The sequence below is a fragment of the Mobula birostris genome, chromosome 17 (genome assembly GCF_030028105.1).
Source record: "Mobula birostris isolate sMobBir1 chromosome 17, sMobBir1.hap1, whole genome shotgun sequence".
NCBI classification, from domain to species: Eukaryota; Metazoa; Chordata; class Chondrichthyes; order Myliobatiformes; family Myliobatidae; genus Mobula; species Mobula birostris.
Window position 1 is genome coordinate 14,958,468 of NC_092386.1, and position 14,642 is coordinate 14,973,109.

Consider the following 14,642-nt stretch of genomic DNA (forward strand, 5'->3'; position numbering starts at 1 on the left):
ACCAAAGATGTTTAGAGGCTTATATTTAACAGAATCAGACAAAGGGACACCTTTAGCAACTTGTTCAGAAAGCAATCAAGTTAATTCCACCACCAGTGCTTTATTCCCTTATTTTGCTTTAATTGTTTTACACTTTGGAGAAGAAACCACCACCTCCAACAATCCCATAAAGCTGTACTGGAGTATCAGCTCAAAATTTGTGTTCATTGCTCTGGAACGGGATATGAACTGACCTCCTCTGAAACATACTAGCACGTGATTGGAGACTGCATCTTCGTATCGTGCCGCTGCATGCATGGGCGACTCAGTATCATAGCTTATTGTGGTTAGCACGATGCTTGGAATGTTCCGGAGTACAATTCCAACGCCATTCTGTAAAGACTCTCCGCACATCCTCCCCGTGGAATGTGTGGGTTTTCCCCGGGTGCTCCGGTTTCCTCCTACAGTCCAAAGACGTACTGGGGAGGTAAATTACACAGTCCCAAGATTAGGTTAGGGTTCATTGGGATGGATTACTGGGGCAGTGCAGCTCAAAGAGCTGGAGGGGCCTTCTCTGCACTGTATCGCTAAATAAATATCAGCTGCAAAATAAATACATCATCAGCACATTTAAACACCATTTATATTGTTTGCAACATTTGCCTATCAAATTAATTAAGAACAGAAAACAAAATGCAGAATACTGAATATGCTGGAAATTTGGTAAAGTGCTGGTAAATGCTTACTAGGAATCAGTGCATTCTGATGAAAAAAATCTATTCTGAAATGCCAAGTGTTTTTCCATAATGCTGATTTGCCTGCTATGTCCTCAATTTTATGTTTTTTTTTAGTTATTATTATAAAGAATGGGTTATAATTTGGAACTCTTGTAGAAATTCTTCCAGTTTAAACATGATCCAAAGTCTTATGTCACTTCAAGTATTTGCACAATCTAATTGTCCTAATGGAGAGGAAATTGAAAGTGAAAGTAAAATTTGCTACTAAGATCTTCTCCATGCAGAAGAGACATCCACAAGGAATATAACTTTTAAAATTCGGTGAGCAGTAGTTTTCACCTATGTAAAGATCCACAAATCAAAGTAGAATTTCTTCCAAATATCAACTTTTTGCTCTCAGCTCTTCTTAAAATCTTTCACCCACACTTTACATCATTTCACTTGCCCTTTTCATGACTAAGTGTTAAATTTTGTTAGTGAATGGTTTGAAATGCCCCTGAATGTTGTATTACATTAAGTGCAATTTGTTTTGGAGATGGATCCAAGTTCTACTTGTACACCAAATCAAACAAATTAACTACTTTTCTTCTTAACATACAGGATGGACAATATTGTAAAATAGAAATTCTGACCTGGATTTCACCATTTGGCCTCAAGCCTCTAGATCTCTTTGGGCAAGGAGAATTCCAAGAGATGAGTTTGCAACAACTGCCCTTGATATCAATGCAATGACTAAATCGTGTTGTAAAACTGATGTCAGGCATTGTGGGGATACCTCATATTTCACAAAAATATTATTTGAGGTTGTTAATCAATTATTCCAACCCCGGGATACTGGTGCTTCCAAGGACAATTTCCTTAGCCCAAACACCTTAAAATGTTTCATCTATAACTTCACTTTCACCAATAAATGAGATGGTGACTGAATGGAATCCATTAACAAGCAGTTATGCTTCTAAACCAGCATGGATTAACTTCACTCGCCTCAACTCTGAACAGATTCCACAACCAAAACACTCCAGCGTGTGGTGAAAACTGCCCAGTGGATTATCGGCACCCAATTGCCCACCATTGAGAACATCTACCATAAACGCTGCCTGGGCAGGGTGAAAAACACTATCGGGGATGCATCTCACCCTAACCATGGATTTTTTACTCTCCTCCCATTCGGTAGGTGCTACAGGAGTCTCCGCTCCCGCACCAGCAGGCACAGGAAGAGCTTCTTCCCTGAGGCTGTGACACTGCTGAACCTCTCATCACAGCGCTAAGCAGTATTGCATCCATATTGTACTGTCTCTGTACTTTTATATTTGTGTGCTGTAGCACTTTTTTTATTCGCAATTATTTTGTAAATAACACTATTCTTTGCAGTTCTGGTTAGATGCTAAATGCATTTCATTGGCTTTGTATCTGTACTCGGCGCAATGTCAATAAGGTTGAATCTAATCTAATCTATGGACTCACATTCACGGTCTCTACAACTCATATTCTACATTTATTTACTTTTTCTGTACTTTCATGATTTGTCTACTTTTGCACATTGGTTGCACCAACCTGTGTGTAGTTCTTCATTGATTCTATTGCGTTTCATTGTTCTACTGTGAATGCCTGGAACAAAATGAATCGCAGGGTAGCATATGGTGATATATACATACTTTGATAATAAGTTCTATAGTACTTTGAATTCCTCTTTAAGTAAAAGGATTCTTTTGTCTCTATCAAGATCTAGACATACCCAGAGCGGCTGATAAATACCAGGCATCATCCATTGTCAAGGGTTAACAAAGAACACCTTCCAATGAGTACCCATTTACTCAACAACATTGTCAAGTTTCATATTATCAAGATTTGGGAGGGGTGGGGGTAGGTACTACTCACTAAAAACTTTAAATTAGCTGCACAAGTTCTGTAGCTATTGATGGCTGTCAGAGAAAGGTTATCCAGCAGCTCAATCCTTTCTAGCAGCCACAAGAAACACTGGCCATGTGATGGAGCAATCTCCATTTTTGCTTGACCCTGACTCTAAAAAACATTCAAAAAGTCCTTGTGATTGCTATTCCCTCCATCTGTGGTGCACTGCATTGTTTAAAGGGAAACAATACTGAGTACAAAGGGAAATCTTGCCTGACAAATTTGCTAGAACTCTTTGAGGAAGTAACAAGCAGGGTGGACAAAGGAGAACCAGTAGATGTCATTTACTTAGATTTTCAGAAGGCATTTGATAAGGTGCCTTACATGAGGCTGCTTAGCAAGATAAAATCCTATGGTGTTACAGGAAATGTACTGGCCTGGATACTGGCTGATAGGCAGGATGCAGTGAATGGGTATAAAGGGGGCCTTTTCTGGTTGGCTGACAATGATTAGTGTTGTTTCTCAGAGGTCAGCATTGGGATTGCTAGTTTCATATTGTCAATGATTTAATAGTGGAATTGATAGCTTTTGAGGCAAAGTTTGCAGAAGATATGGAGATCGGTGGAGGGGTAGGGAGTTCGATTGCAGCAGGAATTGGACAAATTGGAAGACTGGGCAAGAAAGTGGCAGATGGAATACAGTGTTGGGAAATATATGATAATGTGTTTTGGTAAAAGAAACTATTATCCCAGTGGGGAGAAAATTCAAACATCAGAGGTGCAAAGGGATTTAAGAGTCCGTGTGCAAGACTCCCAGAAGGTTAATTCACAGGTTGAGTCTATGGGAAAGACAGCAAATGCAATCTTGGCATTTATTTCAAGGGGGATATAAAAACAAGGAGATAATGCTGAAGCTTTACAAGAAATTAGTCTAGTCGCACTTGAAGCATTGTCAACAGTTTTGGGCCCCTTATCTCACAAAGGATGTGTCGTCATTGGAAACAGTCCAGAGGTGGTTCATGGGGATGATTCAAGGAATTAATGGGTTAACAGATGAGCTGCATTTGGCAGCTTTGGGCCTTTTGAAAGGACTAGATAGGGTGGATGTGGAGAGGTTGTTTTCTCTGGTGGGGGATCCAGAACTAGAGGGCACAGCCTCAAAACTGAGGGGGTGACCTTTTAGATCGGAAGTATGGAGGAATTTTCTTAGCCAAAGAGTGGTGAATCTGCATAACGCTCTGCCACAGACTGCTGTGAAAGCCAAATGCATGGGGATATTCAAAGCTGATTCCTGATTGGTCAGGGCATCAAGGGATATAGTGAAGGGGCAGGTGTAGAAAGCCATGATGAAATGGCAGAGTGGATTCAATGGGCTGAATGGCCTAATGCTGCTATGTCTTATGGTCTTTTTGTTTATTCATTTATAGCACACAAGGAAGACCAGCACCTGAAATGGAACACCAATCCAACACTATTTTGACTGTTCTTTCATTGACATTAGATCTACATTCTGGAAGTCCTAATCCAAACACATTGTGGAACATCCATCAGATGGGTCAGCAAGTTACCATGGTTTTTCACTCCCTACCTAACGAACAATGAGGTATGTCCATAGTCTACAGAAAATGCATACGTTCTTTTGCTTGGTTCATAGCACCATTAAAAAGTCTTCCAAGCAGTGAAATTGCTGCTCAAAAATCAAGAATTTCTTTTTTCAAAAAAACTCACATTTTAAAAAGACTACATAACTGCAGAAAATGTACCAATTTTAATTAAACACCAGACTTCTCACATATGCAAAGTTGACATTTTAATGTAGGTTTTAAATAAACTGCTTACATTACATGTGGAATGGAGGCATTGTGGCTCAAATATATATATTTTTTTTAAAATCAGTATAAACACTCCTGTGGCATTTCCAGTTTCAATGGTCCAAACTAAAGATTTACTGTGCAATTCCAAAATCAAAGACATTCACAACTGCTAAGAGGCTACCGAGAGTCTAATACATCATTAGGCATTCTGTCTATTCATTAAGTGTAGCACGGGTTTCCAAAACAATTTGAACAGTGGGCTTCAACAGCATCCATCAGGGATATGAAGGGAGCCTCAAATTAACAATGAGGACTTAGAAGCATTGAAGCAAAACCTGTTTTGACCTGGCACACATTAATAGCAGGATTTGAAGTTGTACAATAAATAGAAACAATACAAGGTATGGTGGGGGTGGGGGAAGGAATCTGGGTGAGGAGGAGAGGTGGGGTAGCTATCAATTTCACAAAATATTGTTTTACAAATCCAATAAAAATATTCAACATTGATGATAAATGAGAATGACAACTCAAAATTAAATACTGTGACATGTTTATACCAAGGTCTTGGTATTTGCATAATACCCATATACAATATGCAGGTAAATAGCATTTGTTCTACTTTACTGAAACTGATAACAATCAAAACAGAAGTTAACATACTTAGATGTTGCATACATTACCACAGTATTGATGAACACAAATTGTCACCCACTACTTTGACTTTAAATTAGCTTTGGGTTATTTTTACGTGACTTTGGAACAGTGGTTTTCATTTTCCATTGAAGAATTTTGATTGTAATGCATGAATATATCACTGCATGGAGCATTTTTTTTTTAAATAAAGTGTCAGCCAATTTCTGAAGTCAGGCCTCTGATAGCTGCAATGTAACACCCCCAAAACTGTATAAGCCAAAACCTGCAACAATGTATGTTTCCACAAGGCCTTGAGCACATTATTTTTTATAGCACAATTGACATATTTCCAATAATTTCAGGAATACATTTAAGTGTGACATTTTCATGCTTTAAAGTACCAATTACCAAGTACACAAAACTGAATAAATTAAGACTAACGCTGCTCCTACACAGTATCAATATGGCAGGTGCTACACAACCCATTTTAAATTGGTGTAGGCAGCTTTGGTGTAAACACTGGTTTGCAAATTTAATTAGTATCAGAACTTGCTACAACTTTAGAATTGTTTCCAAAATATAAATTGCTGGTAGACATGCATGCAGAGCTTTTAAAGCAAATGATCTGTTTTTTTGCTGAAGTCAAACTTTAGTGTAGCTATTAAGGATTAAGTGCTGAAGTAGTCGGTGGGTTGGGTTTAGCTTTAGACCAAATTTGAATCCTCTAAAATGAAGTCAAAATTTAGAATGAAAACTTAATGAAACAATGAATTTAGTGACTAAACCATCATATTATTAGGATGTATATTTAGTGTTCTAGGGCATGCTACTTAATTTTACTAAAAGTTTTAATTTTTGGGCACTCTAATATGAATGGAACTGATGAACAAAAATGATTACAGACCAAACCTGCAACACTGACCTGTATCGCAGGCAAGACTTTAGACCTGCAAATTCTACAAGGCCACATTTGGATTACTCTATTATTGATAAAAGAGGTGTAAGAGATAAAGTAAACAGGCAACTCGACGGTGTTGTATTTAACATGTTAGGCACCTTCAGACATTTATTTTTTCAACCAAAATGGCTACTAGTGTGATTTGGCACTTATCCCCAATGACATTATAAATACTCATTAATCGGCCAATTATATTTTAGTTTTTATTTTGGACCAGTAGTCAATACTAGAAATAACTAATATTTCAGAGTTTGCACCAGAGTAACTTCACAGATATTAAAGAACTTTAACACTAATAATTACTAACAATCAAAAATTAACATTCAAACACTTGCTTATTGCACAATGGGATGGTTGAAGTAGACACATATGCAACAGTGACTACAAGGGAAATTCCAAATCTCACTGCAGACATTAAAATAAAGATTTTTTTTTGTCTTTACAATTATCTTAATTCTAGATCAGTTGGGTTCCAGGCTTCCAGAAAAGCTGGAAGTTTTGATGATGTATTAAGTTAATACTCTGTTGGATCTGTGGTTGTACATATCCGAAGCAAGCAAGCAAGCAACATCACTGAATGAATGCTTAAGACTGCACGAGGCATATGAAGCAACACACCATAAATTTCAGTTAGGTATAACTATTACATTGCTGGTGTCAAATGCGATCCCAAAATCATTGATAACAACTTATCAAATATAGATAGATCCAAAGTGATGATTTGAATAAACCAAAATCAACCCATTCAGGATATGCTTATTTAAGGACACCCAAAAACTTTTGGCAGATAAGGGATCCATAAATTATCAATGCAGATGCATCTAACATAATAGTTCTGGCTATTTAACAATTTTTTCCCCACAGATTAGAGAACTTGTAAAATGGGAATAACTATTAAAATATCAATACAAAATGATTGTTAAGTTCAGTGTGAATCACTTCAGTGATGAGAACTGCAAATATTCCTACAATAATGCATTGCATTTGGACTTGCTTTTGTTGACACCCAAATTTAGATAAGACACTTAGATATTATAGCTGCAGCATGGCTGAAGATAAGAGAAATTGGAGTGAACTGGGGAGACAATTTATTAAAGATTCAACTAAGCAATTTGGCTAGCTTTCCAATATTCATTTGTAAACAATGCTTCCTCTTTCAATTGGCAGCACTTTGATAAGACAAAAACTACAAATTATGAAGTCTTAATATTTTTTCCAAAACCTCGCATCTTCCAACCAAATAACTTAAATGTTCCCACGATAAATTAACTACATAACTGAAATACAATGCACTGATTTAAGTACAGATTTTACAAATTCAAAGAACTTCTTTGCACTGTTTGATGGTCACAGTGCTATTAAGTACATTTCTTTTTAATTATATTCCTGGCACACAGGAGAACACATCTTAAATAAACTAGTACATGCAGGTGACCGGTGCTTTGTACAGTATATATTCTTTTTCTCTCCAAAAATACTTTATAGTCGTATACAAATAAGTCTCCTACTTGAAGATTTGTTTAATTTTCCCAAAACTATAGACCTCTTTCAAATTTTGCTTTGTAGCAATATTTCCATGTTAATAAAGCTGCTAAATCACTTGAAATGGAAAGGCTTCAAATTCTGAGGAGGAAGTGGTACACTTATAGGAAAAACCTACAATAACACATCAGATGTTTTGTCCTGAGCATTTTGGTTACTGAGAGTAGATATTTTCTCTTCCCTCTCAAGATGTAAATTCTCACAAACACATCCAAACAAATACACCCAGAGAGAGAGAGACAGAGAGAGGGCCACAGTTAGTTCCCCAAATGCATGGGAAAATGGGAAGCTATACGTGGCTAATGGTCATTATACCATGTGTAGATAAGCAGACATCTTTAAGGCAAGGGGCACAGGGGCTGACAATGTTTTCATTTTAGCATATAGATTGAAACTGTGGCACAGTGTAAAGAATCAGGCAGTTTGTAGTGCTTATCAGTTATTTTCATTCTTTAAACCTTAAACATTTCACTGAATACTTTTGAGAATGTGCAAATTGCCTTGGGAAGCTTCAACCACTTAAGGCAAACATTTAAAATCAGCAGAATACATAGAAACTTCTGCATACCTGCATTTATTCAAATGTTAGAGTTTGTTAGTGCTATCAATTGTTAATGTATAAATCAGAGGATAAAGGACATTCCAGGTACTTTGTCTAATGTGATGTATTTGGATAAACAAAAAATGCGCACAAGTAAAAAGGATAGAAGTTCTAAAGCAAACAGCGTCTGATAAGGAGGGTGCGGTGTAGTTTGGGCAGTTCAGGAAGTAACAAACTCAAAATAATGAAACCACTGAAAACATTCAGATATTCTGGACACCATCCCTAGAATAACATTTGCCAAAAATTCAAAATAAATTAGCTTATTACACATCTCCTTCTGATCACGAACCAATATTGCAAATGTCCAGCGAATTCTAATGCCATGATTGTTGTTGCTGTTGCTGGTCATAATCTGCTATTAGTCTCTTAATGTGAGCCAATTTATTATGCAGATATTCACATCTATGTTTCTCCTCATGGTAGTTGGGACTATTCTAAAGACAAAAGAAATAGCATTTAAATTTTAGATGAAGTACTTAATTTAATCCATGTCACCAATTCAAAATAAATATTACCCACATCTAGTATTGTTTTTACAGTATATGGCTGTGCACACATTATGTTTCATTTATACACCCAGTGGCCACTATTAGATACACCTGTGTATTAATGCAATTATCTAATTAACCAGTCACAATGAATAAAAGGATGCAGATGTGATCAAGAAGTTCAGTTGTTCAGACCAAGCATCAGAATGGGGAAATAACAGAAAAGCTGCTGATGCTGGAAATCCGAGCAACACACACAAAATGCTGGTGGAGCTCAGCAGGCCAGGCAGCATCTACGGAAAAAAGCAGAGTCGATGTTTTGGCCTGAAACCCTTTGGCGGGACTGGAGAAAAAAAACAGAATGGGGAAGAAATATGACCTCAGTGACTCTGACTGTGGAGTGATTGCCGGTGCCAGATGAGTTGGTTTTAATAACTCAAACTGCCGATCTGGGATTTTCAACAACAGTTTACACAGGATGGTATGAAAAACAAAAAACATCCAGCGAATGGCAGTTCTGTGGGCTTAAGACCATAAGTGCCTTTTTAAACAAAATATCAGGAGAATGGAGAAATTCAAGCTGCCAGGAAAGCGACAATAACTCAAATAACTATGTGGTACAATAGTGGTGTGCAGAAGACCATCTCTGAACCTTGAAGTGCATGGACTATTGCAGATCCCACTCCTGTACCTAATAAAAAGTGTAAATACAGAAGGAGAACACAGGCAGGATACGTCAAATCCTGAGGTCTGGCACAATAGTTTCTATAGACATAAATTCCTGTTAAGGAGCTAGATATTCTAACGTATGACTATGTTAATGATTACTGTTGGCCATTTCCCACAGGCTCTGTTATGTTGCCATTTCCTCAGAGATGCTTAGAACAGTAGGAGAAAATGATATGTTGGTATGCAAGTTAAATGCCAAGCATCAGGGGAAAATTGGCTACAGCAAAGCACTTTATTGGAGTGAGTGATTAGGATCTGATGTGCATTGCTGGAGGGGTAGTTAAGGCATATTCAACTAAAGGGATATTGAACAGGTAGTTAAAAGACAAAGGTTCCCAGGAAATAGGGGAATGGGACTTGGATTGCTCTTGCATAGAGCCAGTATGAATCACTGGGGGTCAAAGAACTGCTGTAACTCAGAACTTCCAATATGCTGGGGGAAAAAAAATGCTGCGCTGCCTTTGGTCTTCACACCATAAATTAGGGAGAGAGAAAAGCTATTAAATACAAATTGAACCATGAAATGTTTGAGGAAAAAATGCCTAGTATTAAATACAAAAAAAGAATGTGGCACTGGGCTCTGATACCAACAAAATGCAAGCTAATAACGTAGTGGGAAGCTGGAACATTATTTCAAAACTAATCACCAACCTTTGTAATTTTCCAGTATTCTTGCAAGACTTCTTCATCAATAATCTGCAAACAAGTGAAGATTTACTAGAGTCAAAACATTGCCAGAGTTAAGGCCACTACACAGTGTTTTACATTTTAATGACTCATTGTTTAATAATAATAGCAAATACAAAAGAAACAAGCATTGCCAGTTTTGCATTTTCTAAGGCACTCTGATTTGCAAGCATGTAAATTACCAGAATGATCTGCGTAAGAAACACTTAATTGAGTGGATCCTAAAGATCTGCCCTGAAATTTATTAACCTGCATGCATGTAAAGTTTACAAGTTGACATTTACTTAATATTTCAGAAGGGAATTTATGATCTCGTCTTGCAAGTGAAACATACCTGGTACTTCCTTACTGAAGTCACAAAATTTGTCATTTTTACAGATGTTAAGAACGTTCATTAAAAGTGGATAGTTGGTTTCCAGTGCAAAGTTGTATTTCAAGGCCAAAGCTTATTTAAATAATTTGACAGAATTTGAGGTACTGGATAGAGTTGCTGAGGGCAATGAGGTTGATGTGAAAACCTTTGATAAGATGCTACATCACAGGCTTATCAGGGAAGTTGAAGCACATTCATACAGTATGGATACCAAATTGGCTAAGTGACAAAGTGTTTTGGTGAATGGTGGCTTTTATGACTAAGGGAGGGAAACAGTAGTGTTCCCAGGGATTGGCGTCAGGGCCATTGCTTTTTTTTTGAAAATTTATCTTAAAGATGCTAGATATGAAGTCACAATTTCTAAATCTTGCAGATGACAAAATGTGGCAGTGAAGAGAGTACTAATCCATCACAGAAGTTCTAAGCAGGATGGTAGGACCAGCTAATCAATGGAGCTTAGAAAAATAGAGAGCTCTCGGTAACCCTAGGTAATTTCTAAAATACAAAGTACACGCTTGGCACAGCATTGTGGGCTGAAAGGGCTGTATTGTGTTGTAGGTTTTCTATATTTCTAATGGCAGAGAAAGATCAATGTGGAGAAATGAGAATGACGGTAGAATGAAGACACACAATATAGAATACAGGACACTGTTCTAAGAGGGGTCCAGCAACAGGAGTAAGGATGCACAAGTTATTTAAAACTAGCAGGGCTGTTAATAAGGCAAAAGATGGGCTGAATAACCTTCCACTACTCTGATTCTAATTAAGTCTGGCACCTGTACTATTCCCTCAGATACATCTTATGGTCCTGTGTGATTCAATTGAATTTGAGGCCTGCGAGGTTCACTATATGAATAGATTTTGATCCATTTAAATGTCAATGATAGATGAAATTAAAACTGTCAAAATGAGTTAAAAATATAGCAATTGAAAGAAATTATTAAAAATTAACATTAAGATCACAAAAATTTACAGTTTTATAGTTAAAGTCAGCAAGTGCATTCTAATGAGGAGAGCCATGCCTATACAGCAGCCAACCCTGCTATAAATGAGAGGGGTTAGATGCAGGCTAGAACATTGCTCTCTGCTTCTGGATTCATTTCAAAGTCCAGTGATGGAGCAAGCCCTCTGGAAGAGCCAGTATTTGACCGCAAGCCCATTCACGACTTTTGCATTGTAATATGCAGATGTCCAAACTAAGTATGAGCTCACACTGGACCTTTCGTTAAAGAGCAGCACGATAAGACCAGTGTGAGAGAGGTTTTAATGCTTTGAAATATAGGAAGACTGGTCTGAAAAATAGTAACCGAATCTCGAGATGAAGAGAAACTACTTCCAGCATGTTGGATTTTCTACCAGGTAAGGCCAGACAGATTCATTGAATTGGATATTTTTTTTTTGTTTGAGGACTAACAAGGTGAAAAGTTGGAGAGAGAAAGCTGGATCAGCAAATTGAATTTGAAAGATTTGCTATGATTAGTGAATTATTTATTGATTAGTGAAGTTGGCTAACAGGGCCAAATGGATTTCTCTTGCTCCTATTTTTCTAATTTTCTGATGACTCTTTGGTTAGGTTAATCAGTGTGAGACAGCTGAAAGAGCGAAAATTAAAAAGATCCAGAAAGATGTGTCGATTAAAATCATACTCAACCAGTTTAGTGTTTCACACCTATGAATATACCATTTTCCCCAGAATAAATGCTTTGTTCACCACCATCTCATTTTATGTTGTCACGTGAATAAGTAAAATATTGAACTCCATACAAATGAAATACCCAAGGTTAATTCTGTTAAGCTACATTCACAGGAATCAGCCTGTACTTGAAGGATACACATGAAGCAAAATTATTAGCATTGTGAAGTGGACTTTGTTATATTGGAAAAACTGGGAACTGCTTTTGCCAATACCTTATACTCTTCAGTGTTAGGAGACAGACGCTTCCGTTCTGCATCCAATTGCAAAAAACGCTTGGTTACCCTCTCTAACCTGGCGTGCAAACTTCGGTATTCACCATACTCTGCATTAAAGTCATCTTTGTAGTTTTGTCTCTGTTCCTGGGACATAATGGCTGCATATTTGCTGTTGAACAAATAAAAAGATTATGAATATTACACATTAAATGCATCCCTGCTTGCTGTCTCAGTTATAACACAAAGGTTTGCTCTTTAGTAACTATGATAGGTGACTTGACAGAAATAATTCAAGGTGAAAAAAAATCATTTTGCACACCAGGTGGCTCCACTATTCTTCTGAAGAACACTCAACTTGAGATGACAGCACCATCAAAATTCACAAAGAACATGAATAGTCTTGTTCATACTCGTATTTTACCCAGACAAATTGATTATCTAAATGGGTCAATTTGTTGTCAGATTATTTCAATACCAATAACAAAACTAAAGCATGGATTATGGAATAAAACTATGGACTGAAGAGGAAATTAAAAATGGACTCCACTTTTTTTTTAAAATATAAAGATGTTACCAGAAGCAGGATATTTTTGTTCCAAGTTACTATATAGGGATCAAGGAGCAAATAACTTTAAAAGAATTACATAACCCATTGAAAAGTAGGATTGTAATTAACCTACTAATTTATGCCAAATTCTGCTCATATCTTGGCATATACTTTTGTATTTGGATGAGTTTATTCCACCATTACTTAACTAAAACCTACTTTAGTTAGATTATAAAGAACTTCTTAACAAATACAATTAGATTTTCCAGCTTTGTGTTGTAGCAAACTTACATTATTTCTTTTTTTCTATCCATTCCTTACCATCTCTGCAACTAGTTTTCCAGCTGAAGGACCTTTGACTTGAATTAAATATTTTTCCTTCCACAGATAAAATTTGAGTTGCTAAATTTACTTCAGCATTTTGATTTTTTATTTATTTCAGATTTTAAGCATTTGCAGTTTTCTTTGGTTTTATATAGCAGAGAACACTGGAGACACTCAGCAGATCAGGAAGCACCTGCAGTCAAATCTGTAGCAGACAGCGTTAAACAAAAATAGGATGTTTCAAGTCTTGAACCCAAGGGCATAATCTCAGAATAAGGTAGCACCAATTTAAGTACGGAGGATGTTTCTTCTTCCTCTCTGAAAGGGTTGAGACACTCAGAAAGCGTGAAGACTCAGCCTTGACTACATTCAAAGCAGAGATAGGTTTATAACTTGCAATAGAATGGGTAGGAGAGTGGATAATCCATAACATTATCGAGAGGTACAGTAGACTGTAGAGGACAAATGATATACTGAAACATCCATTTCTTCTGGCCTAGATTCACGAGGCTATTTTAAGTGAAGATTCTTTATACAGTACTGTGCACAAGTTATATATATAACTTGTGCACGAGATATATATATATATATATATATATATATATATATATATACACACACACACACACACATACATATACATACACACACACACACACATATATACATACACATATATACACACACATATAGCTGGGGTGCCTAAAACTTTTGCACAGTACTGTATTTGTTGGTGTGGAATTGAGAGTGCGTTTGTAAACCTGGTGGGAGCAAAGGATATTAGGAATGGTGAGGGTGTAGGACAGGTGGTGGAGGAGAGCCAGGGGGAAGGGACGCAGACAGACACAGCACCAGGACACCAGGTAAGGTCATTTGATTCCGAACAATTAGTGTATTGATCATTACAGAATGTCTCTCTGGTGCTTCCTGCTCCCTCCCTTCCCCTTTTCCCAACCATGATCCCCATCTCCCTACCTCCTTCCCAATCTCAGTCCACATTAGAGACCCACATCAGAATCATATCTCATGATTTGTTTTTGTGGCAGAACAGTGTAATACATAAAATTACTAGAGTACTGTGCAAAGGTCTTAGGCATAAAGACTTTATATAGCTAGGTAGGGTGCCTAAGAACTTTTGCCCAGTACTAAGTCCAAAGTTCCAAAAATCACCCCTTCAAAATAACTTTTAATTTCATTTATATTTGAGGTAGCATACTATACCTGCATTGTGGTTTCTACAATGACTAGTCTTCAAAAGTACTGAACTGGTCGCGAAATGTTTATATGTTGGGATTGTGAAAGTTACTTCCTTTCTATGCGAATAAATGAGAACAAAGCTTGTTCAGCTAGTCAGTCACATTACAGTTTTTCTGTATCTTTGGAAAGTGGTCAATGAATGAACCATTTCTGCTAAATCTGCATGGGATCACTTCCTTAATCTCCACTGCCCGTTGCATTTTCATGGC

The 14,642-nt window shown here is 37.1% G+C and overlaps 1 protein-coding gene across 2 annotated transcripts in view; it reads right to left on the reverse strand.

Moving 5' to 3' along the window:
• Window positions 1-4,363: 4,363 nt before the first annotated feature.
• The window catches only part of ell2 (elongation factor for RNA polymerase II 2), an 83,129-nt gene continuing 72,850 nt past the window's right edge, over window positions 4,364-14,642 (reverse strand). The window contains exons 10-12 of one of the 2 annotated variants that reach the window (XM_072281311.1): window positions 12,303-12,474; window positions 9,986-10,030; window positions 4,364-8,551 (exon numbers count right to left, since the gene is read on the reverse strand). In XM_072281311.1, coding sequence (XP_072137412.1) covers window positions 8,432-8,551; window positions 9,986-10,030; window positions 12,303-12,474 — 337 coding nt within the window. In that variant the 3' untranslated portion in view covers window positions 4,364-8,431. Of the gene's footprint in view, window positions 8,552-9,985; window positions 10,031-12,302; window positions 12,475-14,397; window positions 14,490-14,642 lie in introns of those variants that run through there. The other variant, XR_011889501.1, reaches the window with a different exon arrangement.